Below are 26,165 nucleotides of genomic sequence, written 5' to 3' on the forward strand. Positions count from 1 at the left end.
TTTTTAATATTCTTTCGGGGATGTGAGCATCACTGGCAAGGCCAGCATTGATTGTCCATCCCTAATTGCCCTCGAGACTTTGGTAGTGAGCCGCTTTTTTGAAAGGCTGTAGTCCATGTGGTATAGGTGCACCCAAAGTGCTGTTAGGGAAGGAGTTTCAGGATTTTGACCCAGCCACAATGAAGGCACAGCAATATGGTTCCAAGTCAGAATGATGTGTCACTTGGAGGAGAACTGCAGTTAGTGGTGTTCTTGTGTGTCTGCTGACTTTGTTCTTCTAGCCTGGTAGAGCTCACAGGTTTGGAAGTTTCTATTGAAGGAGACTTCATGAATTGCTGCAATGCATCATGTAGATGATACATACTGCTGCCCCGTTGTGTTGGTGATGGAAGAAGTGAATGTTTAAGGTGGTGGATGAAGTACTAATCAAGTTGTGTCTAGGTTCCTAAGTGTTGTTGGAGCTGCACTTATCCAAGCAATCAGAAAATATTCCTATCACACCTGACCTGTGCCTTGTAGATGCTGGCTTTGGGGAATCAGAAAATGTGTTGCTCACCACATAATTCCCATCCTTTGACCTTTTCTTGTAAACACTGTATTTATATGGCTTGTCCAGTTAAGTTTCTTATTACTGGTGACTCCCAAGATGTTGATGGTAGAGGATTCAGCGATAATAGTGTCATTGAAAGTCAAGAGAAGATGGTTAGATTCTCACATAAAAGCAATATACTGCGGATGCTGGTAATCTGAAGCAAAAACAGAAAATGCTGGAAAAACTCAACAGGTCTAACAGCATCTGTAGAGAGAAAAACAGTTAACATTTCAAGTCCGTTACCTGTTTTTCTTTCCACAGATGCTGTTAGACCTGCTGAGTTTTCCCAGCATTTTCTGTTTTTGTTTTGGTTAGATTCTCTCTTGCCGGAGATTGTCATTGGCTGGCACTTGTGCAGCACGAATGTTAGTAGCCATTTATAAGCCCAGGCCAAATGTTGCCCAAGCCTTGCTGCATAGGAGTACAGTCTGCTTCATTATCTGAGGAGTTGCGAATAGAGCTGAATGCTGCTCAATAATCAGTGAACATCCCCACTTCTGGCCTTATGATGGAGGGAAGATCATTGATGAAGCAGTCAAAAATGGTTGGGCTTTGGACACTACCCTGAGGAACCCTGCAGCTATGTCCTGATTGGCCTCAAACAACCATAATCACCTTCCTTTGTGCTAGGTATGACTGCAACCAGTGGAAAGTTTTCCCCCTAATTCCCATTGATATCAATTTTACTAGGGATCCTCGATGCCACACTTTAGTCAAATATTGCCTAGAATTCAAGGGCAGTCACTTACCCCTTGTGTCCATGTTTGAACCAAGGCTATAATGAGTTCTGGAACTGAGTAGCCCTGGCAGAACCCAAACTGAGCACAGGTTATTGCTGAGCAAGTGCTGCTTGGTAGCAGTGTCAACAACACCTCCCATCACTTTCCTGATGATTGAGAATAGATTGATGGAATGGTAATTGCTGGACTGGATTTGTCCTCCTTTTTGTGGACAGGATATACCTGGCCAATTTTCTACATCATCGAGTAGATACTAGTATTGTAACTGTACTGGAGCAGTTTGGCTTGGAGCGCAGATAGTTCTGGAGCATAAGCCTTCAACACTGCAGCTGGAATATTGTTGGGGACCATTGCTTTTGCTATAGCCCATGCATTCAGCTGTTTATTTATATTACGTCAAGTGAATAGAATTGGCTGAAGAATGGCATCAGTGATGTTGGAGACCTCAGGAGGAGGCCATGCTGACTCTGCACTTCTGGCTAAAGATGTTTGCCAGTGCTTCAGCCTTGTCTTTTGCACTCACTTGCTGAGCTTCCCCCATCATTGAGGATGAGAATGTTGTGGAGCGTCCTCCTGCAGTTAGTTGTCTGATTGTCCACCACAATTCACAACTGAATGTAGCAAGACTGCAGAGCTTTGATCTGATCCATTAGTTGTGGGATTGCTTGGCTCTGTCTTTAGCATAGTGCTTCCTTTATTGATGCTACCTGGTTTGGGGAGATGGTCTCAAATGATTTATGATTCACATTAGCTTGTAAATAGAGAATCAAATTTAAATATCCTATTTGGAACTTGATACTTCATTTCAAGTTTCCCGTCTCAGACGAGGTTAAATTCACTCTCCATTGAATTTTCCAGTAAGAACATTAAGTACAAGAGAGATCTTGTGTGATGTAGTTTTTAATTCTTTAGTGTTAAGATTTTCATATATCAGTGACACATCAACTGTGGCAACGTACAGCACCCTTTGTGATCATCACAGTAAAGTCAAAGACTGACTAAAATAATTCCACAGAATGGACAGCATAAATTGGATAGCCACCCTGGAGTGAAACAAGGTAGTGGTTCGATCTAAGATTTCAAATGACAGTTCTAAAACATGTGAATTTCACTGTTGTGATTTGCGATGCACCTTTTATTTACCCTCAGGGATCTGTTATTCTTTGTTAATCTTCTTTTTATGGTTGTTAACTTGTCTTGAAGTTTTAGGTGGTGGAGTTATGTATGAATCAGTGAAATGCCACCTTACAACAACAATTTGCATTTACATAACGCCTTTAAAGTAATTAAACATTCCAAGATGTTTCATACAGTCATTATAAAACAAAATATGGCACCAAGCCACATGAAATTAAGCCTGGCTGAAGAGGTAGATTTTAAGGAATGTCTTAAAAGGAGAAAGCGAGACAGTGAGTTGAAAAGGTTCAGGGAGGGAATTCCAGAGCTTAGCATCCAGGCAACTATATGTACAGTTATCACTGGTAGAGCAATTGAAACCAATGATTCGCAAGAGGCCAGAATTAAAAGAGTGCAGTTATTTTAGAGCATTGTAGGTTGGAGGAGATTACAGAGATGGGGAGGGGTGAACAATGGAGGGATTTGAAAACAAGGATGAGAATTTTAAAATTGAGGCATTGTTTAGCAAGGAACCAGCGTGGATCAGTGAGCACATGGGTAATAGGTGAATAGGATTTGGTGCAAGTAAAGACACAGGCACCAGAATTCTTTACAAGCATAAAACAATAACCCAGCGAACTATCCAATGTAGCAACTGATTCAGAATGCTGTGTTGTTTACAGTAATATTTTGCTTCAATTTATTGAATCTCAAATAATTCCAAGCTTGCTTGTCAACTGGTATCTATTTGAATGAATAATAGAGTAAAAAGCGTGAACAAATCAACTAAGTGGCATTTCCTTCAGGTTTACATTACTCTAGCTCCAAGGAGAAGAGCAAGACCCATTAAAAAACGTTAGAAAGATATGTCTGAGGTCTCCCAATGCAGGTATGGCATCTGCCCCTCAAACTCAGGTGATTCCTGTGGAATATATCAAATATTATCATACTGTTGCATCAGGTCGACAACACAGAAACAAGCCATTCAGTCCAACTGTTCCATGCCAGTGTTTTTCCTCCACGCAAGTCTCCTCCCACCCCTCTTCATCAGGTACTACTATCATATCCCTATTCCTTTCTCTCTGCAAACTGCAAATGTGGTTTATTAAAGAAAGCCAGCATGGATTTGTCAAGGGCAAATTGTGTTTAACTAACCTGCTGGAGTTTTTTGAATAAGTAACAGAGGGTTGATAATTGATGTGTACATGGAGTTCCAAAAGGCATTTGATACAATGCCACACAACAGACCTGTGAGCAAAATGATAGCTCATGGAATAAAAGGGATAGGAGCAGCATGGACATGAAATTGGCTGAGTGATAGGAAACAGAGAGTAGTGGTTAATATTTTTTTTTAATGACTGAAGGAAGTAGAGTTCTCCAGGGGTTCGTGTTAGGATCCTTGCTCTTCCTGATATATATTAATGACCTAGATCTTGATGTACAAGGTACAATTTCGAAATTTGAGGACGATAAGAAACTTGAAAGTATTGAGATCTGTGAGAAGGATTGTATAGAACTTTAAAAGGACATAGACATGTTGGTGGAGTGGGTAGACAAGTGGCAGATGAAGTTCAATGCAGAGAATGTGCAGTGATTCATTTGGTAAGAAGAACATGGAGAGACAAGGTAAAATAAAGGGCACAATTCTAAAGGGGGTGCAGGACCAAAGGGACCCGAGTGTATATGTGTATAAATCATTGGAGATGGTAGGACAAGTTGAGAGAGCAGTTAATAAAGCATACGGTATCCTAGGCTTTACTATTAGGGACATTAGATGAAAGCAAGGCGGTTATGTTCAACTTGTATAAAACATTGGTTTGGTCTCAACTGGAGTATTGCATCCAATTCTGGGCGCCATATTTTAGGAAAGATGTGAAGGCATTAGAGAGAGTGCAGAAATGATTCATGAGAATGGTTCCAGGGATGAGGAACTTAGTTACATAGATAGATTGGAGACGTTGGGACTGTTTTCCTTGGATAAGAGAAGGTTGAGAGGAGATTTGATAGACGTATTCGGATAAGGAAAAACTATTCACATTGGTGGAAGGATAGAGGACAAGGGGGCACAGACTTAAGGTAATTGGCAAAAGAAGCAATGGAGACATGAGAGACTTTTTCACTCAGCTAGTGGCTAAGACCTGGAATGGTTGCCTGAGACTGTGGTAGAGCTAGGCTCTTGAGGCATTTGGAGGGAATTAGATTATTATCTGAAAAGGAACAATGTGCAGGGTTACAAGGAAAAGATGAAGGAATTGCTCATTTAGTGAACCGGCGCAGATGCGCTAGACCGAATGGCCTCCTACTGCACCATAACGATTCTGTGATCTAGCCTCCTTCAATGCATCTATTCTATTGACCTCAACCATGCCTTGTAACACATTTCACAGTCTAACTACTCATTGGGTGAAAAGGTTTCTCCTGAATCTCTTCTGGATTTATTACTGACTGTCTCATACTTTTGACCTCTAGTTTGAGACTCCAGCCAAAAATTATTGTGTTTTCTTTGTCTCTATCCTATCAAGCCTTTTTAAAAGAGCTCTATCAGGCCATCCCCTCAGCACTTTCCTTTCTAGAATAAAGAGGCCCAATCGGTTCAGCTTTTCCTGTAAGTTCTGCTGTCATCTTTGAGAATCTTCTTTGCAATGCTTCTATTTCCTCCTGCTAATACAGAGACAAGACTGTGGTCTAACCAAGGTTCAATACAAGTTTAACATGGCTCCTGTGCTTTTCAATTCTATCCCTCTAGCATTGAATCTCAGTGCTTGGTTTGCTTTCTTATGGCCTTATTAACCTATCTTGCTACTTCTTGTGATTTTCAAACATGCACCACTTGATTCTTTTTCTCCTCTACCCCATTCAGACTCAGTAAGTGACCACTTTATTCTTCCAATCTAAAAGCACCACCTCACACCTATGTCAAAATCCATTTGCCAGTTACACTCCATTCTGTAAGTTTTTTAAATCTTTTCTATTTCTTCATGGAATGTAAGCTTTACTGGCAAGGCTGGCTTTCATGGCCCTTGAGAAGGTGATGGTGACCCGCCTTCTTGAACCACTGAAGCCCATCTAGTGCAGGTACATCCACAGTGCTGTTAGGAAGTGAATTCAAGGATTTTGACCCAGGGACAGTAAAGGGATGACAATATAGTTCCAAGTTGGATGGAGTCTGGCTTGGGGGGTACTTGCACGTGGTGGTGTATCCATGCATCTGCTGCCTTTGTCCTCCTAAGTTGTAGAGGTCATGGATTCGGAAGGTGATTTTGGTTGGTACACACTGCTGCTACTATGGATTGATGGGGGAGGGAGTAAATGCTTAGGTTGCTGAATGGGGTGCCAGTCAAGCGGACTGCTTTGTTCTGAATAGTCGAGCTTCTTGAGTGTTGCTGGATCCAGGCAAGTGGAGAATATTCTATTACACTCCTGACTTGTGCCTTGTAGATGACGGACAGGCACTGGGGAGTCAGGAGGTGAGTTACTCTGTGCAAAATTCCCAGCCTCTGACCTGCTCTTATGTGGCTAGTCCAGTTCAGTTTCTGGTCAATGGTAACCTCCAGGATGTTGATAGTGGGGGATTCAGCGATAGTATTGACATTTAATGTCAAGGGGAGATGTTTAGATTCTCTCTTATTGGAAATGGTCATTGCTTGGCACTTCACTGACGTGAGAATTCTACTTTTCATTTATCAGCCCAAGCCTGAATGTTGTCCAGGTCTTGCTGCATATGGACAAAGATTGCTTCAGTATCTGAGCAGTTGTGAATGGTATGGAACATTGTGCAATCATCAGCAAATATCCCCACTATCTGACATTACGATGGAGAGAAGATCTTATATTTTGTCGCACACTTCCTTTGTGTAATTTTTTGTTGTCAAAAAGTTTTGAAGATGTATTTCCTATTCCCAGGTCTAAATTGTTAATGTAAATTGTAAACAACAGTTACTGGTACTTGCTGGTATTTTCATAGTCCACTGAGATAAATTTGGCTTAAAGAGCTTGGTGTAGGCAAACAAAGGTAGAATGTGACAAAATATAAGACAGTAGTAAGACCACCAAATTGGTGACACAGTACGCAGCATTCAACTGGATTTAGTTTAAAACTTGAAGCTGGCACTGTTTCTGAGAAATAAATGGCATAACATAATGTTGCATTATCATGTGCATGTTTTGAAATTGCCTATCCTTTCTGAAGTGAGTCCAGTCCTCCTGTGGGTTGGTAGATTCATGACAGTAAGTATATTGAAGTTAATGCAACCAGAATAAATGGGACACACAGACTGATTATTCTAATTTCCTCAATAAGGAGTGCCACAGCATGTGTACATGCTCTTATCCTCAATAACGGATTTCAAGGAATCCAGAGCATTACTGATGGAGTAAATATAACATTGCTAGTGCAAGTGAGGCAGTCTTGTTAACTCAAACTGGCACCATTTATATAACAAGGATGTAAGGTGAAATACTGATGGCACTGTCGAAAATTATTAACAAAGTCCTGTTACTGGACATTTCCAAATACATCTGTGGGCTTATAACTTTTCAGCCCAATATTAAATTTAGAAGTTAATTTGGAGTGTCAGAATTAGCACCTAGGACCCACATTTCTCCACCTGCCTTTGTTTAATTGACTCTCTGCAGTGAGATTGTTGTCTTCTAATATCTAGGGTTGCTAGCCTCAAAGAAAATATGGGATTTATTTGAATTATTATGAAAATAAAGGAACTACCTCCCATTCCTCCCACCCCCAAACTTTTGGGGGTGAGAGAAGTTGGAAATGACTCTCCTCCCTCTCCAAAAGCATTTTAAAAACACCTTTAAATTATCTGCATGTAGAAGTTTATGGGACAGTGGGGTGGAGGTTGGCAAGATTAGCCCCAGTGCATTAGGTCAGTGAGAGGAGGATGGATAGTTGGGATTTCTGCTTGTAAGGAGGCAGCGACAGATGCCTCAGTGGGCCCCACACAGTATCTGAGATAGGCACAGAGAGGGTATTTATGGACTTATCCAAGAGGATTCAAACTTGAGATAGTGTTGGGAGAGTAGGATAGCAGATGAGTAATGATAAGCTGACGTAAGATTTGGAGGTGTGGGGCTGAAAGGTAAGTCCATGCGGTCAGGGCAGTTGAGGCAACTAGCCCGAGGGACAGTTGTAGAGAGGTGAGGAACACACGAGATTGCAAGGACTTGAGAAACCGCCTGACCCAGTCCAGTGAAGGATAACTGGGGAGTTTTGAAGGTTGAGCAGAGAAATTGAATGAGTGTGAATTTCTGTCCAAGTCCCAACACTGAGAGGTCAGCTGTGCATTGAGGTGGAGGATTTTACTCTTGCAAGATTTTTGTTGAAGTTATAATATGTACTTTTCTTGGAGGAACTTCAACCTATGGTCAAATTATCAAATACATAATGTAGTATCAAACAGAAGTCTGGCTGCACATTGAACGTAACAGCATCACTATGACCATTAAATTATGCTGATCAATTAAAGTGTGAAGATGGATTTGCTTGAAATTCTTCATCCCTTGCTTAAGCAGCCAATAAAATAAATGGGTTAATGTTCCTGCTGAACCTAGCAGACATAGTGATTTCATAAGACCCTGTAATTTCAAGGTCAATAGAGGGTAGTCAGATACGTATTTACTGTGATGCAGTAATATTATGCAATGTTTGTACAAAATGTAAAAAAGAACAATAATGGATTTCTGGGAGTGATTACAAGGCCACTAGTCTGCTTTTGGTGTTTAGGTTGTCTATGTTTCTTTCCTTCTCCAGAGACTTGAATGCATATTGTAGGCTGCCACCTCAGTGTTGCATTGTTGGTGGCCACATTGCAGATGAAATGTTAAATAAAGGCCTTGTCTGTTCCTTCAGGTATATGTAAAAAAATCCCATTGCACAATTCAAAGAAGCGCAGGGGAGCTCTACCCAGTGTTCTGAACAATATTTACTCCTTAATCAACATCATCAAGCCACATTATCTGGTCATTAGTACTTTGCTGTTTGTGGGATTGTGTTCTGTGCAAATTATCTGCTACATTTCATGCTTCACAATAGTCACTACACTTTAAAAGTATTTCATTGGCTGTAAAGTGTATTGGGACATCCTGAGGTCATGAAGATGCCGTACAAATAAATGCAAATTTTATTGTCCATCTTCAACAATCCATGGGCTTTTAAAATCCAAGCTCAGCATTGTTAACTTTGATTTATCTCATCTTTGCTAATCGTTTCAACCTTGTTGGTGTCATGCCTTTTGGGTCTTGTGTCTTATTTGTTGAAGGTACTTGATGAGAGATTAGTGAGTATCAATGGCACAGATCAGACTCAAGGCACTCTGCTCAGTTCCCAGTCTGAGCCATGTGCAGCAGAATATTGTTGATTATGAGCCATGGCCTCTCCCATCAAGAAAGAAACTTGCACCAGGCAGTGCTGAATGCCCCTGACAGCTACTAACATTTATGTGCATTAGGCCAAACAACAAAGGGCAAAATGGATAAAAGTTACCTTCAGAATTATGGAGCTATGGAGCAAAATACTCCAAAGTTTGCATTGGTTTTGGAAACCCTATTCACAAGATGCTCACCAGATCCTGTTAGGAGTTTGTGGGAATTCCTTTGGTGTTAGCATACATATTTAATTATTTTTTTAAACTCATAATTAGTACAAACTGCATCCCCTTAAGGACAACTGAGTGGGGAATCATTTTTATTTTAATTATTATTTTTCTTCTCAACACTCTGGGACCCAAGCTATAAAAGACCATATATACATTGCATTTTAGACATAGTGCTAGGGTTAGCAGTTAGGTCTGGAGAATCATTCAGTCTGGACTTGACCCATCATTTGCAGATCATTGTGAGCATCACTGTGAAACAGGATCCAGGCAATGTGTGAATGCACCCTAAAGTATAAAAAAAAGCAACATTTTCAAGATAAATAATTATTGAACACAGTTGGATACTCAAACTGCCCCTGGCTATTATTTTAGTAGTTGACTGCAAAGATTTACTGTCCAATTTTGAGGCGAACACATTTTTATTTTGAAGCATTTGAAATTATTTTAATAAAAAACATGACCACAGTCCCTATTTGCAAGGGCTCCTGTTTCTAGGTTAGCTTGTATCAACCAAAATAGCCACATTATTGCTGAGGAACAACTGGTTTCCTATCAATAACTGACCACTTCCCTCTAACTAGAAAACACAAACAGAACTTTTTTAAGATCATGTACCTCAAGACATTGCATGTACAGCTAAAGTTCAAATATCTTAAACTTCAAAATAGTGTCAACCCAGAATAAGAAAGTGAAGATATCAGTTGTGTTCAGAATTGTGCCCTGCAAGTTAGATAGTTATGCTAATAAGGGCTTACTGATTACTTTACATATTTCAGGATTTCTTAGCCCTGGGAGCATATAGAGTTCCTCATGATATGTAATTTTACTTGTATATTTTTGTTTTTTGTTCTAATTTTTATATTAACCTGTTGAAGTGCTTTAATTTGTTAGGTTGGAAGCAGTTCACTGTGGTTGCTACCCATTGTGTCCTAAAGCCTTAGTTTATCCGGAGATCTTTCCAGGTAAGTTACTTGCATTAGTATATATGAACATATGAAATTGACAGGCTTGAAAGACACAACTATTCCACTGACCTTGCCCCACACCATAATGGCTGGAGCACCATGACTAAACATTTCTTCCCTCCCCTCAGTCCCACTGCCCTAACCACAGCCACGTAACCTTTTGGGAGAGCCAAAAAAGCAGAGAAAAAACACTAAAGCTGACAACAACAACTTACATCCTTAACTTTCTAAACTGTCCCAAGGTATTTGACAGAAGCGTTATCAAAACATTTGACACTGAGGCGCATGAGATATTAGGGCATCTGTCAAAAGTTTGGACAAGAGTAGGTTTTAAGGAGTAATATAAAGCAGAAGAGAGCGGTAGAGAGATGGAGAGTTATGAGAGGGAATTCCTGACCTTAGGGACTAAGCAGCTGGGAGCATGGCCACCAACGGTTGCATGATTAAAATCAGAGAAGTGCACGAGGCCAGAATTGGAGTCCAGAGATCTCAGAGAGTTTAAGGGCTGGAGCAGGTACAGAGATAGAAAAGGGCAAAGACAAGGATGTGAAAGCAGGGATGAAAATTTTAAACTGAGATATTGCTAGGCTGGGAACCAATGTAAGTCAGCAAGCACAGGGTTGAAGCATGAATGTGTAACAGAAAAAAATTAGTCTTGAAAATCCTCTATGGTTCCCTCAGGCATTCAAAACTAGTCCAAGTGATCACATGGATTGAGTGCTATCTGTAAAGGCTCTTACCTTCTAAATGATGTGATCCCTGCCCCAGTCAAGTTCCAGGCCACTTTAAGTTGTATAGAGTCATCACCCACCACACTAGCTGCAATGTAATCTCGAGGCTCAGTTTCAAATAGAAATTGTGACCGTAAAGCATGTTTTACAGAGCTAGATATATGTATTGAAATTTTTTTTAGAAAAATTGTCAGTAAAGGAAGTAAAAAGTATATGAAATCTGTATAAATGTTGCAAAGATGGGAACTTGAGGAATCCTTGTTTTATAAAGCAAATATGGAACTAAATTAAGCCAATAAAGGGCTAACAAAAAGTACTGTGCTGAGTGAAACAATTTTTCCTTTCAGTGGGTAATTTTTGCTCAGCACCTAGAGTCCAAAGAACCTGCCAGTTATCCATTTCACATCTTAGTTTGTGTAATCAGCAAACCATTATTACCTATTAGGAACAAAACCTTAAAATGTAATCATTTTCAAATATTTTCTTATAAATATCTACTCTATTGAATGCACCAATGTATATAGTTCCTCTTATAGGAAAAATAATATTTGACCTGTAAAATTAATGATTGTATGAAAGGGATAATTTAGAATTTCATAGGATCTATAGCACAGAAAAACGCCATTCAGCCCAATTATAAAAATATAAAAATTCTGTTGTTGTTTATGCTCCACACAAGCCTCTAACCCTACTTCACCTAAGTCTTATCTGCATATCCTATTCCTTTCCGTGTCATGTAGTTATTTGACTTCCCCTTACAGGCATCTATGCTATGAGATACTCCATGTGGTAGCAAATGCCACATTCTAAACACTCTCTGGTTAAAGAAGCTTCTGCTTCATTCTTTATTGGATTTATTAAATACTTTGTTGGATTTGTTGCATTCTTTATTGAATTTATATTTTAGAAAGAATTTTGTTGTGCGAGGATATTGTTTAAGCAGTTTTTCTTTTGTAAAAACCTGTAACATTCCTTATCCCTATGTAGAATAGGTTTGGAAAAAAGGAAAAAAAAAATACTGTTTTACCAGTGGGCTAGATATTGCCAGAGTCTTCTACCTAGTTTCTCTGGCAAGTTGGTGCTGGATTTAATCCAATGTATACTGTGCTGCAACATAAGCTTGGACGTATAACACTGCCAAATTGTGCACTCCAGTCTTCACCACAAAACCCTCATCCCTTTAAGAACCTAGTTTGATGCCAGCATGAATTCAGAGGCACAACAGCAAACTATGGCCAAACTCCAAGCCAGGATCTTTATTCCCAAGATACTTTTTTGCTTGGCATTTTGAGACACCAGTGAGTTGATGTCTGTTTTGAAGATGTCACCTTACTAAGGCCTGCCCAGTACACAGTGCAGAGACCTCTGTTTTGCTTTTTGGAGACATGGGCCGTAAAATTTATTGGAGCTGCTCCTGTTCCACCAGCATTACATTGCTGTACGTGGCTGAGTGAGAACAATTCCAGGAAATTGCCCAACCCTGGTTTTGACAGAACCTTCACAAGGTATGGCACAGTGGTAGAATTCTATGTAAGTTGAGAGGTAACACGAGAACAAATGAAGGATTGCAATTTGAAATACTGATTGAACCTATAGTATATTTTGAAGCTAGTGTTTGACCTATAAAACAAAACTTTATTTTCTAGCAGGAGTATGGATTCTCACCAAGGGGTTAGCACTGCAAATTGCATTATATGTACACTCTCCTTCCATAACATCCATCTTACTGTACCTAATACCAGAGCTATGTTCTGTTTGTTTGCTTCAGATTCCCATAGAAAGCTGAACAGTATGTAGTGCTAATCAGTAAAATGACTTAATGTTTACATACATTCTCTCAGGCTTGTTTCACAAAAACTTCCATCTGATTTACTTACAGATGTGTATCTCTACTCTACACCTGAACAGCTGTTTAAAAGGCTTCAGAATTTCTGCAAAAGACCAGATCTTGCAAGAAGGAGGATTATACAGGTAGTTTATTTAATTAACAGAAAAAAAAAACCTAGACAACCATTTGTTTTTCAAAAGTTGCATTTACAAGGTGCTGCCCATTACATTACAGGCTGAATTACCAAGCAATGAACATCTGAGTTGGTCCTTCTTTATTTTGTAATCGCATAAATTAGAACTGAGCCAAACATTTACACTATCAAAAACTGCCACTATTCAAAAAAAATTGTGTTTATTTAACATTGCTAAGTTAATTCAAAAAATTAAACCAGTTCAAAACTTGAAAAGGAGGGTTTAGACACTACGCTTTCTGTTTATTTAGATTAGGATGAACAGGAAAACCAACACTTCTAGTGCTGCATGAACAGGAATTGGCTGGTTCCACGTTAACGACAACAAATGTTGAGGCACTGCTGTGTTTAGAATGGTTTGAACTTGCATGGTGTATGAAATGAAAACCCAATTTGTTCCTATTGTTGGTTCTCAAATCCATTAAACAATTTCAAGGGTTTTTTTTTAAATGGTTGTGAACACACCCATCTCCTTTCAGATGTTTAGCTAACCTAAGACTAAGCCAAACTTATTAGGGAAGCAAAACAGATAGCAGGTTAACTTTTAAATGGGTCAATTGTCTTGCCATATTTGAAAGTTAGGCTCAGTAAAAATAACTTACCATGTCAGACCCAATGGCAAATGGCAAGAAATTTGAGGGGTATCCCTCTAGTTTATTCCCCCTTTTTTTTTGAAGCGCGTGGGTGATTTATTTATGTGCATGGTCCCTTTAAGTTTTTTGTGCAATAGTGCACAGGTGATACCTTAAAAGGACCAACTTGTGCATGGCCTGTTTGGGACTTTTGTGTTGTCGTACAGCTTGCAGGGAACGATGTGTGTCTGTAAAATTCAGAAAAAACTTTTTTTTCAAATTTCAATGCCAATAATGATTTGTTCTTGAAAACTATCTATGGCCATTACCAATTAAAGGCACAGTCAATACCAAAATTCTAAGTAGACCCTGTAGAAATCTTGCATATTGCACAGCAAATGCATTAATGTCCTTTAGGAGGGAAATCTGCCATCCTTACCTGGTCTGGCTTACATATGACTCCAGACCCACAGCAATATGGTTGACTCTTAACTGTCCTCTGAAATGGTGTGGCAAGCCTCTCAGTTCAAGGGCAACTAGGGATGGGCAACAAATGCTGGCTTCGTCAGCGATGCCCACATCCCATGAAAGAATAAAAATAATCAGAGCAAAATAAAATTTCAGCATCAGTGATGTATACTTTCCAAAAAATATATATTTTCCTCCAAAAATAAAGGTATACAGCAGGTTAAACAAGGAATGAACAAATTATAGAGCGAACCTTCGTTCAGATGGTAGATGGACATATTCATATGATGATATGCAGAGCCTTTAGATTTCTGCAATGCTTTAGAAATGGAAGAGTGCTATCAGAATTATTTTGATGAATATAACCAGGGTAAAAATGTGTAGTGAAATATTTTTAAATGCAATCAACTAATGTTTGTATAAAAGGATACTTGCATGCAATAGGATGTAGGGCTTGTAGATACCTTTCAAGGATTACGTAAGTTATGCCTGAAAGTTATATGCATAAGGATAATAAGGATACTGTCAATTTACAGTATCAGAATTGTTTGTGTGTTGTTACAACTGTAAGCATACATTGCTTCCATTATTCTGAAGAATTGTATGGAATTTTAAAAACTTAATTCTTTCATGGGATGTGGGTGTCATTGACAAGGCCAGCATATGTTACCTATGCCCAACTGCCCTTGAACTGAGTGGTTTGCTAGGCTATTTCAGAGGGTAGCTAAGAGCCAACCACATTACTGTGGATATGGCATCACATGTATGTCAGACCAGATAAGGATGGCAGACTTCCTTACCTAAAGAATATTAGTGAACCAAAGGGGTTTTACAACAATCGTTAGTTTATGGTCACTATAACTGAGACTAGCTTTCAATTTCAAATGTTATTAATTGAATTTAAATTCCAGCAGCTGCCGTGGCAAACCATCAGCCAGGGCCTATGGCTTACTGGTCCAGTGACATTACCACTAAAAACCACCGTTTCCCCTGAATTCTTTGGGCAGAACTTTCTCCCCCTGTCGGTGGAGAGGTTCAGTAGCGGGCATGAGCAGGTGCGCCTCCAGCTGCCATTTTACGTGGGTGGGCCAATTAAGGCCCGCTCAGCGTGATGTCTGCCAGGAAGTTCTATGTGCTTCCTGTGTAGGCATGGGGGGGATTCCCTAAGCTGAGAGTGTGCTCTTTTGCGCATGCGTGCAAAAGAGCGCACTCATCTTCCTAAGGCTAAGTGCTGCCTCAGGGAGTTCCGCGCCAAATTCAAAAATGTTAAATATAAAAAAATAAAATTTCCCTGACATGTGCCCTCATGTGACACTGTCACATGAGTTGGAACATGTCCATCACTTTTAACTAAACTTTTACAAAATTTTTGAAAACCTACATGAAACCTCTTCCTCCCCGTGGATGAGGTTTCATATTTTTTCTGAAGCCCGCTAGGGCTCCCGGCCTGCCCAACAACCTTAAGGTTGGACGGGCAGGTCCTTTAACTAGTGCAATTAGTTTTTAAATGGCCTTAATTGGCCATTGACAGGTCGGCGAGCACACAGCTGATTCAGAGCGCCCCCGCCGACCTGAAAGTTGAAATGACGCGGGGTGACGTCGGGAATTCTGCCTGACATCATCCCGCGTCACTTTACGTGTCCGCATGCGGGTCCTGCCCCCACCGCCGACCGGGAAATCCTGCCCTCTGAGTTTTTACTGTATTTATAAGATATAATAGAGTAACATAAAACAATTCCAAAATCCAACTGGATTCCCAATGGGAAGTATGTGCTTCTTGGCAAAAGTGAAACCTTAACCTGAAATGCCAAGGCAGCTGGAAACTTAAGCTGCAGTGCTTTTCTGAATATCATTTCGTATTTTATTAACTAAAACAACGTACGGTAGCATTAATTCATTAATAGCTTTTTACTGGACCAGTTTACATCGCTGTAATTTTAGTAGCTATTTGAATGAAACTTTAGCATAAAAAGAATCCCATTAATTTAACTCTGCAAAATGGTAAACCTTGTCAATTAGGTCAAAAATGTGCAAAACAAAAACTCAATTTAACACACAATTTCAAAGTCATTATCTTTCAATGTCTATTAACTTGGCAATGGTTCAGATGCCAGCTCATAATACTTCAGAATGCTGAGTGCACAGTTCTTCTGTTCCTCATCATTCCTGCACACTGCATACTGCACATTCTTCTGGTTAGGTCTGAGCTTTAAAGGGAAACTGTTGCCAACTCTCCAAATGCATCCAGTATTTGAACCTTTTCTAATTCAATAATGTGTGCTCTTACATTTTTGCAGTTGTTACTTCCCTGAATGAATGAGAGGTCAATTGTCTCTTACAACGTTTCCAAGAATAGGTGCCCCCTCTCTTTATCTATTTTAGGGAATGTTAAATTCTGGCAGTGAAACGTAAATGTGATTAGCAAGAATGTCACTGTGTAGTTATTATGGCCTGGAAACACTTTCAAGCAGTGAGTGACTAGAGGTTAATGATATGGGGATTGGGTGGTGCAGTGGGAAAACATACTGTACTTTCATCTCTGGGTCATGGATTTGAATCAAACCCAGATTGATGGGATGAAAGTCCCTCTAAATAGTTCCTATGTAATTTCAGTTCAGGCAGTTTTAACGCAAACCTTAGTGAACATTAGCTAGCAGCACAAAACTACAAAAAATTTGAAACAAAAGTTTGCAAAGGATCACACTGCTGGACCATGACTCAGATGTTTAGGGTGCTATGTTCTGTTTGCCTCTGATGTCACTGTAAATAACAGTGGAACCTATTTTATATTGTGGGAAACTCACTGTCTAGATTCACACTTGAAGAATGGCCACATGAGCTTTAGGAAAGGAGTGATAGGGAATGCGTGAGGAAAAGAAAATAAACTGATCTGTTGCAAACACTCTATTAGTAATGGCTATGGGCTAGACATATCTCCTAAAATTCCACCTAGAAATTTTCTCATTTATTTGTACTGTCAAGTTTCCAAATTTGCCCAATCACAGAAACCTGATAAGAATTAGGAAATACTTCAAATTATTAACTCTTTAAGCCCTATCCTGCTGAATGCAGATTTCCAATGTGTATTCAAATTGTTTTTCAGCAGGTGATAGTGAATAAAAAAAATTAAAAGGTAAACAAACATAGATGAGAAAAACAATATCACTTGACCAGACTTACAATCATATGCTGCCCAATGTATTCCCTGTGATGTGTAAAGCAAATGGTTGCTGACATGCCGAAAGTCAATTTGGCACACTTATGGTATTTTTAAAAAGTCATAATTCTTGCAATGAAATGGAAATTAGTTTTTTTGGGAAACTAACACCAGGTCTAAAACCAAGCGCAAAGTAGTGCCTTTGATTCGAAGGTGGTTCCCTGACCACCATTGCCTCAACTGAACAGAAAGTTCCTGTAATCTGAGTGCCGCAACAACGAAGGCAACCTGATTTGGTAGTAGCCTTTCCCCTGGATTAGTGGGTTCAAGCTCTACAGCAGAGGCCGAATTTTAACAACCGAATCCACCCACAGCAGAGGAGGCTGGTAGCGGGTTGGAAACCTGAAAGGTAATGGAGCAGATTTTGCTGTGGCTCTTCAACTCGAGCATGGCATTAATATCCCACGTCAAGGTTTCCCAACCAATCAGAGCAAGTGTGTGGATGTAATGCCGACTCGCACCTGACTGTTCAAGCCCTGGGATTTAAAGCAACCCTGGCACAATAATGGATTATTTTTACAGTTGGCAGGAGAGAGTCAACATCATACTGATAGAGTCTCAACATGGGAAGGGTGCCAACACCATCCCCCTCCTCCCCACACTCACCCTCTTGGAGGCATCCCTGGAGATCAGGCAATGGGCTATTAGGGCCAGCTGAGAAATAGTGTAATATTGGAGCTAGTGTAAAAGGACAAAGACTCCTCAGAGAATGCTCTAAGCTAATGTGCACCAGCTCAGAACCACACCTCAGAGGGGCCTCCAGGACTGGTAGTTAGATTGTCACAGTTAGTGAGCCACACACCATAAGAAAACAGGCATAGGTGTTGGAGAGAGAGACAGCATTGGAATAATACCCATCGGAGGGTACAGGACCCTCCAAGATTTGTTCAGCTGGATGCAGATGCTGGGCTCAGAGACCATCAATAATGGGGCAATTCTGGAGCAATAGAAGAAAGTGCGTGAGGCTCTGTCAGAGGTCCTGTACACCATTGGAGAGAGATTGGAGGAGTCTGTCTCTAACATAAGTACCATGATGCCTCGGGCCTTTACACTGGTGCCTACCTTCATAGAAAAGATGGCCTCCTGCATGGAACAACAGACATGGAAGCTCACGGGCTTCATGCTGGCCTGCATACTCCATCTGCCAGCTTAAATAGTGTGGGCTAAACCTTTACCATGTCCATTCAACACCTCACGGAAGCGCAGCAAAGTATTCATTGACTCTTGTATAATAGAAAGCGCAGGTGGGAAAATGACAAAAGGGCATATGGAAATTGGGAATCAGTTCATGGTGCTCCCAATGCTCCCTCCTTGCCCCTTCCACCCTCAGTTACAGCCCCACATGCTAACCCCTACCCCAATGGCTGAGTCTTAAACGAGCCCCAAATCCTAGAGGGTGTCATCTGAACAGTAGCTGGGGAACCAGCAGTCTGCCTCTAGCTCTGGCTTGCACCATGTAGGAGTAATAGGAAAAGGAAGATAAAGACTGTCATTTCACAAGGGAAATCACATGGTTGTTAGATTGTCACTTTTACTGTCAATATTTATGTACCATAAACTTTATCAAACTTCCATTCATTTTCAATTAAACCTCTCACCTGTCAAGTGGCCATCAGCCTTGAAGTAAATAATATGGCATGAATGGAAAGTGAGCTTATATGTTACTGAAATGGCAGGATGATTGAGTGTGGGAATGTTTTGTGTAGGGTGGCTTGGGACTCGGTGTTCAGTGGGTACAGCCTCATTATGGCTGCATAATCTCAGGTTGGCTGAATCTTGCTTGCATCAATCTGTCCTGGACATGCTGGCAGTTAGTTGAGCAGCTGTAGAGACTTCGGCAAGATCAGGCTCCTCCTCCTCCTCCTGTTGTCTCTTCTCTTCCTCCTCCTTGTCCTTTTCTAAAGATGCAGATTGGTTGTTACCTTCCTTCTCCTGCAACTCCAGTTTACTATACTAAGTTATGCAAGGTGCAGCAGACCACTATCATTCATGACACCCTTGCTGCTGCATACTTAACCTCATATCTATCCTGAATCTCATCTTCAGCAACCTAATAAATTGCTCAGTGACCACTCTTGTGCTCATGTGGCTTCAGTTGTACCTTTCCTGCGCATCAATAGTGGGAATCCTCATAGGTGTAATCAATTACATCCTTAGAGTGTAGACCTTGTTTCCAAAGAAACATCCGCTCTCTCTGCTTGGAAGTGCGAAGATCTGTAGTAGACTTGCCTGGTGCAGAATGTGAGCATCATGGCAACTTTCTGGGTATCTTGTATAGATGTGCATGATAATTTCCTGGTGGTTACATGCCACCTGAACATTAATGGATTTGAATCCTTATCAATTGGCGAGTCCTGCTGGTTGATCTAAGGGCGGTTTGATTGCCGCATGGGTGCAACCTGTGACTCCCAATAATTCAGCCAGAGTAGCATATCAGGCGGCCCTCTCATTCTGGCAGATGTCATCAGTAGCAGAGTGGACATAATTGTCGACTCTGGCAAACATGGCATTAGTTCACCTGAGGAATGCACCTGTGCATAGGAGATTGCAATATCCTGCAAATTTCATTAACAGATTCCTGGAAGGAGCTGGAGGCAAAATGGCGAACTTGGCACTGGTAATATATGCCCAGCTGGTCCACTCAGAAGGATGTATTGTTCTCAGAGGCTGAAGATGTCAGCAGTGACCAAAGTCTGAACTTCCTGAGGCACTCATTCTCAGCTATGTCCAGAAACCTGATCCTCTGTCTCTAATATCGTGTGTTGATGATATCACCTCTTGCGAGCTGGAGCACTGTGCTCACCGCCTTAGTCCTGTGGAGTGGCAGATAGCTGAGGAGAAAGCAACTGCCATTGCTGCTGCTGGTATTAACAATGCTGCTCCCCCTGTTCCTCACCAAAGGCCCAAGATAAAGCTGCATAAACAGCCTCCATGCTGCTGCAAAGGGTGACTGGGATGTTGACATCGAAGCCAGAAAAGTCCAAGATAGAAGAAATGACTCCAAAGTCTTGGAAATCACCCCCAAAGCAGTGAAAGCACACTCTTGGAACAACTTCTTTGAGAAAAGATCTTTCACATAGGTAAAGAAACAGCTATCATAGTTTGATATTTAAGGGTTTTTCAGCCTCTCAGTTAGTTAACCCCATCATTCACAGATGTGCTCTCGCCTTGTTAACCCGCTGAATTTCACACCGCCCAGGAAACCCATGCACTAGCAGTTAAGGCCAGAATCCAGGGTTAAAGGTGGAATCGATTTACTTTTTGCAATTTTATATCTCAGATCGGCTGGTTTCATAACGTTTTCCTGGGTGCTTAGAAATGCACAACAGTTAAATACGGATGTCATCAGGTTCCCGCTGAGTTCCCAAAATGCCAACAATTTTTGCTTCTATAACCCCTCCCCAACTCCACATACACCAACACCCACAAGTTAATTCCTCATTCTGACACTTCCATTCTCCACCCTGCCCCACAAGGAATGTAATACACAATCTAGGCTGACACTTCAGTCCAAGAGTGCTGCATCATTGGAGCTACTGTCTTTCAGATGAGATGTTAAGCCAAGGATCCTCCTGCCCCATTCAGGTGGACATAAAGGAACCAATGATATTATTTGAAGAATTCCATTTCCTCAGTTAGCATCTCTAAAAGCAGATTATCTAGTCATTTCACTGTTTGTGAGCTTTATTGTACACAAATTGGCTGCCACGTTTGCCTCCAAAATGACAGTGACTACACCTCAAAAGTAATTTGGACAATTGGCTCTGAAAAAGGCACGATTTAAATACAGTTTCTTTTTTTCTAAGTGACCATTAGTTTTTGTGATCCTAGTAAAGATGCTCACATTTTACAGTAGTGCTCTATCTTTTAAGTTTTTGGATTTCTTACAATTTAAATAAGTGCCTTTGGATATTTTACAATGTTAATGGCACTATATGAATGCAGGTTATTAACAAATGAACAAGTAAAATAGGCATGACCATTCTAAATACAGTCCACAGTAGATTCATACAGGGCATCTGATTGCCCAGTCTTCAGCGCTACTGGTTATTAAATTGTCAATCTTGATCAGAGAGATGGTAAAGATAGTGGAGGAAATGGCAATGTCACAATGTTGCAGTAGGGCTTCTGCTCAGTTTGATTGGGAACTTTACCATGATGTATCTGTCAAGAGAGTACTTCTTGCTAACTCACAAAAGTAGAAAAATTTTCCATTCCTTAGTATTAACAGAAAAGACTCTCAATGTATATTGCCATCAAAGTATTTACTGAAGTTGAAGTTCTGATAAGTGTTTGAAGCCAAAGGGCAAGAATAAAAGAATTATCAACTATAATTCCCTGCTTGTAGGAGCTAAAGTTTTTTTTACCTTGGCATTAAAGTTAGTGAATTTGATGATGTAATGATATCCTTGGGGTTTGAGCATTATTATTTATAAATTGGTCAATATTTTAACACTGTCAATCTCCAAAATGGTCAAATTTGTGTATTGTTGGTCTTTGAAACACTGGATAGTGTGAAATGTTATTAAAGGACTGATACTTAAACTGTAGCCAAAGGGTAAAATAAATACTGACTGACATTTGCTAGATAGAAACGTTAAAGTGTTGTCCCTTGGAGTTTAAGTAACCTGTGCATGCAATAATACATCCTGCATGACCTTTATAGCCCTTTTGGCAGTACTTAAAACTCAGTAAAAGCTGAACTTTGTCTTTTCCTCACCATCTTGCTTTTTCCCTTTTCGTGATTTTCTCTCCCTCCCTCTTCAGATACATAATTGCTTACACATTCCTGTTAATTACCCCAAGATTTTAATCATTCAATCAAATTTGGCCTGCATAGAATCTAATTCTATTTTCACAGCAGCACTAAGCACAATGACAAGGTGCCAGAAAATACATTGAGAAGTTTGCTTTGTATCTTATTTGATTTTTTTCTCTTCCCTCTCATTTTATTTCATTTTAGCACCACAGACCAACAAAATTGGTACTTAACTTTGTGCCAGGAAACTAAAGCCAAGGTCTTATTATCTCATTGAATATCTGTTGAAAAGATGCTTGACTAGGTCTGTTTCTTTACATGCCCCATGCAAGATTCCCAAAGGTACAACAGAAATCTTATTTCAGCAAGGATATAGTCCTATGATACTCATTGTTTGGTCCAATGCATGATTGGGCTTATTGTAGAATGCAACTCAGTTCATGCTGTTTAATGTTATCCTTCATCTCAGCACTGTGGATGACACATTTACAAAAGGAACAGATCCCCCAAGACGTCATCATTAGCTTTGCTGTTAGAAATGGGATGGGGGAGGAGGTGTGGACATGATAGTGGAGGAAGTGGGAAAGAAGTTGACAAGAGATCTTCCCAAAGACAAGTAAGGTACTTTTTAAATTGGTCCCTAGAAAATAAATAGTATTGTCCTTCCCAACTCCTAGCAGATAAATAAATAATGTCCAGCTCACATTATATGCATGCATAAATTCATTTCTATATCTGTATGAGGAGCAGCTCTTTACCTCTGAGCCAGGTATTTTGTGCTGTGACCACAATATGGACCAGGAATGGTTGCTTCAGTCAAAGAAGCTACACGCAGTGGAGGTTGTCTTTGAGTTCCATCTTGTATTTAAGATTTCACTTTGTGGTTAAATGTCAATTTCTGCAGAAACTGCCGAAACTCAAAATTTGAAACACATCTAAAATCAGCTCAGATCTTCAAGGGCCCTTCACCTTCATGGCTGGTAAAAGGTCAAGCCAAAGTCTCTATCTTCCCCAGTGAGTTACCAGCAAAACTTTGGAAAATCAGGACTTTATTCTCCATTGTTTAAACTTTCCATAGCAATGAGAATATAAAATATGTCAGACTTTGGATCAATCTTAATATTTGCATGTTTCCTTTGTTACCAAACAACTCTGCAGCAATAAGTTTCAATTTTAACTCGGGTGGGGATTGGGAGGTGAGTAGGCAGGCCAAGGAGGCTGGCAAGCTTGAGGCTTGGGACATTTTAACTTCTGGGCCTCATCAGTTTGCCATTGGGAGGAGCGCAGTGTCAGGGAGCAGGAGACCAGTGCTATAGACTGAAGAAATAGTCCCTGACACATGAAATCGATCACAAGGTGGGCGTGGGTCAGTGGAGGCCTGAAAAGTGAAAAGAAATGAAGCGGCTTATCTACTTGGGCCTCTTCTGGCCCCATATCCTCTTCCTGTCAGAAAAACCACAATTACTTCCCCGCCCAGGACCTTGGTTAAAATGGCAGTCAGGTTTCAATGAAGTCAATAGAGCCCAACCTGCATATTTACAGAAGGACCTCAACAATTTCTGGCAGGTCTCTTTGCCTGCTCAGAAAAGCAGAACAAAATCGCAACCTGTATGATCAGTGGGTGAGTCCCACATTCAATTTTAACTATCTGTGCTTGCAGTTTTTGCTGGACACACAAGGTTGAAATTGCTCTTTACTGTGTTTAAGGGGAACCTTTTGATAAAAACATTTTAAATTTAGGGCTTTTATTTGAAGGCCCATTACTTGTTAACATGAACACTCATTTTATATATAAGCATTAATGAAAGGACTGCATCTAAGGAAAGGATTTGTTACAGAATATAAGGATTCCACTTTTGAAATGTTGGCATTGTTTGAATTTTAATTTACCTCACGTGAAATGCACTGTAAATAACAATTTGAATACAGAAACCTACAATTCTTTCAGGAAAAATTGTTTTTGCAGTTTCATTTTTAGTGATTTTCCATTACTAAGCCAGATTGGTGGGAGACAGGGTTAGCGAACAGCATGCCCAGTCTCTCCCCAAATGGATAGTCTTACTGTCCATCAGAAATATCCCTAGAAGTTGTACAGCCTGGGAACTGTAACCAGCTGGCTTGAATTTTATGCACCCAAAAACTACAGACTCATAACTTCTCACATAGACGAAGGCCGCCAATGAAAAAGATTTTACAGGCATTTCAAATTCAGGAAATGCTTGTATAATTAAGTTTTATAAGAAAATATTATATTTGGAACCTTATTTCCTTTGTGGGAAAATCAAGATGGCAACAAAAAGAATTTAAAATAATACATGGGACAGTTTCATGATCTTGCTTTCTGCTGTACTTTATTGGTGGAATTTGATTAATGTTCATGCTTGATTATTTATTATTCAAGAATGATTCATTTTTCTCAGCTGTCCTCACTTGGAACTTTATCCATGTATTTTCCTCACTTCAGATTCATATGTTCTTTGTATCTCCATCTATTTGTTGCTGATGCATGAATGTGAAATTTAAACCAATTAGGTTCATAATAAGTGTGAGATACTTGCGTTATGACACAGGAAACATGAAAAACGAAAATACATTTTTTTATATATATATATATATATATACACACACACACATACATATATATATATATACTAGTTCATTCCCTGTGGCATTACTCATGAGCAGTGAAAGGAGATGGGTATTCTATAAGAAGGGATACCTTCTGCAGCAATCTTCATGATAAATGAAAAGATAAATTCATGAGAGGAGTGCTGAGTAAGTATTTGGGAGGCAGGTTAGATTAAGTAAGAGGTTTGGTGAAGTGAATAGATGAAGGGAGTAATAAGTAGTTGGGGATAGAAAATAATGAAGATTTGAGGGTTCTATTATGTACTGAAGGAATAAGGCTCAAGATACAGGAATAGTGAAGGACAGTCAAAGGTGGTAGAAAGCGTTAGTGGCAAAGATTAGTATTGGGATATCGAATATTTGGAGCAGAGGCATGGGGTGGTGAACATTTGGGGATGTGTTGAACATGGAGGTCCTGAATGGTTGAAGATGCGTAATGGAGCCAGCGGGTAACTGAAGTGGTGAATGAGCAGTGTGAAGAGTGAGCAATAGGAAAAGTGAGTAACTAGGAGTTGTACATTCGGCATTGGGGATAGTATGATTGTAGAGTGGGGGAAGCAGAGATTTTTGCTCCAGCAGTGTCCTTGGATACCTGACTATGATAACTGTGATTAATTAAACTATTTCCATTTTCTAACTATTAACAAAACATATGTTAATGGTAGCCTTTGTACATGCTTGGAATCTTTCAACATTCTATTAAAAAAAAGACTTGCATTCATATGGAGCCTTTCATGACATCTTAAAGTGCTTTAAGCCAATCAACTGCTTCTGAAGTGTTGAAACTATTGTAATGCAGAAAATGGGGCAACCAATTTGCACACAGCAAACTCGCACAAGAGCAATGGATAATCTGTTTTTGTGATGTTGATTGAGGGATAAATATTGGCCAGGAAACTGGGTATAATTCCCCTGCTTTTCTTCAAAATATTGTCGTGGGATCTTACCTTAGTTTACCGTTCTTCTGAAAGACAGCAACTCTGACAATGGAGCACTTGCTCAATACTGCGTTAGAGAATCAGCTTTTGATTTTTGTGATCAAGCCCAGGAGTGGGATTTGAACTTTTTGAATCTGAACTGGAATCTTCTGATTCAGAAGCAAGAGTGTTACCCACTGAGCCATTTATTCCAAAAGATATCTACGGATGAGAGCCATTCAGTCCATCCAGCTCAATCTTTCATAGAAACTTAGGATCCTTCCCATCACAGCAACTGACTGCATTGTGAACAACTTGGGAGTATTTGCTTCCACTGTTCTACTCAGATTACCTTCCCTGGTATTAACTATTCTTTGCTTAAAGAAATGCTTACAGATATCTGTAATTATTTTTGGAAAAGAAATAGATGAGAAAAATGTTGGTTAGTATCTACCTCCCTAGGTAGTATTTTGGCAGGTTATATCCTCCACTGTGCTATGACCCTGCTACAACCCTGGCACACCTTCCCGGCAAGGATCATTTGGGGAGTAGGATGGACATCTGGCAAGATTGCCATCACAAATTGGAGCTTGACATTGAAGAAAGGGATATTTCTATGGGTGTAGTAAGATCAGACGAGATGGTAGTGATGTTAAAAGAACAAAATCATTCTGAAGACTGGAAGCAAGGTTCCACTGGATGACTCAGCCACAACCAAGGCTCCACTGGTTGACTCAGCCAAGACCAGGATCTTGGATATCTAATTGAAGGGTTGAAATGGAGAGAAAGAGAAGGCCGCTACAAGGAATGCCATCCATGCTTTCTAAG

General features: G+C 40.1%; 1 protein-coding gene across 13 annotated transcripts in view; it reads left to right on the forward strand.

The window, feature by feature from the left end:
* gtdc1 (glycosyltransferase-like domain containing 1) overlaps positions 1-26,165 on the forward strand; it is a 426,961-nt gene that overhangs the window by 310,559 nt on the left and 90,237 nt on the right. For 5 of the 13 annotated variants that reach the window (XM_041201712.1, XM_041201716.1, XM_041201713.1 and 2 more), the window contains 3 exons: positions 9,951-10,021; positions 12,635-12,726; positions 19,608-19,745. In XM_041201712.1, the coding sequence (XP_041057646.1) occupies positions 9,951-10,021; positions 12,635-12,726; positions 19,608-19,730 (286 nt within the window). In that variant the 3' untranslated portion in view covers positions 19,731-19,745. Of the gene's footprint in view, positions 1-9,950; positions 10,022-12,634; positions 12,727-13,027; positions 13,133-19,607; positions 19,746-19,934; positions 20,103-26,165 lie in introns of those variants that run through there. The other 8 variants (XR_005944629.1, XR_005944631.1, XR_005944632.1 and 5 more) reach the window with 5 other exon arrangements.

The sequence above is a fragment of the Carcharodon carcharias genome, chromosome 12 (assembly GCF_017639515.1).
Source record: "Carcharodon carcharias isolate sCarCar2 chromosome 12, sCarCar2.pri, whole genome shotgun sequence".
Taxonomy (NCBI): domain Eukaryota; kingdom Metazoa; phylum Chordata; class Chondrichthyes; order Lamniformes; family Lamnidae; genus Carcharodon; species Carcharodon carcharias.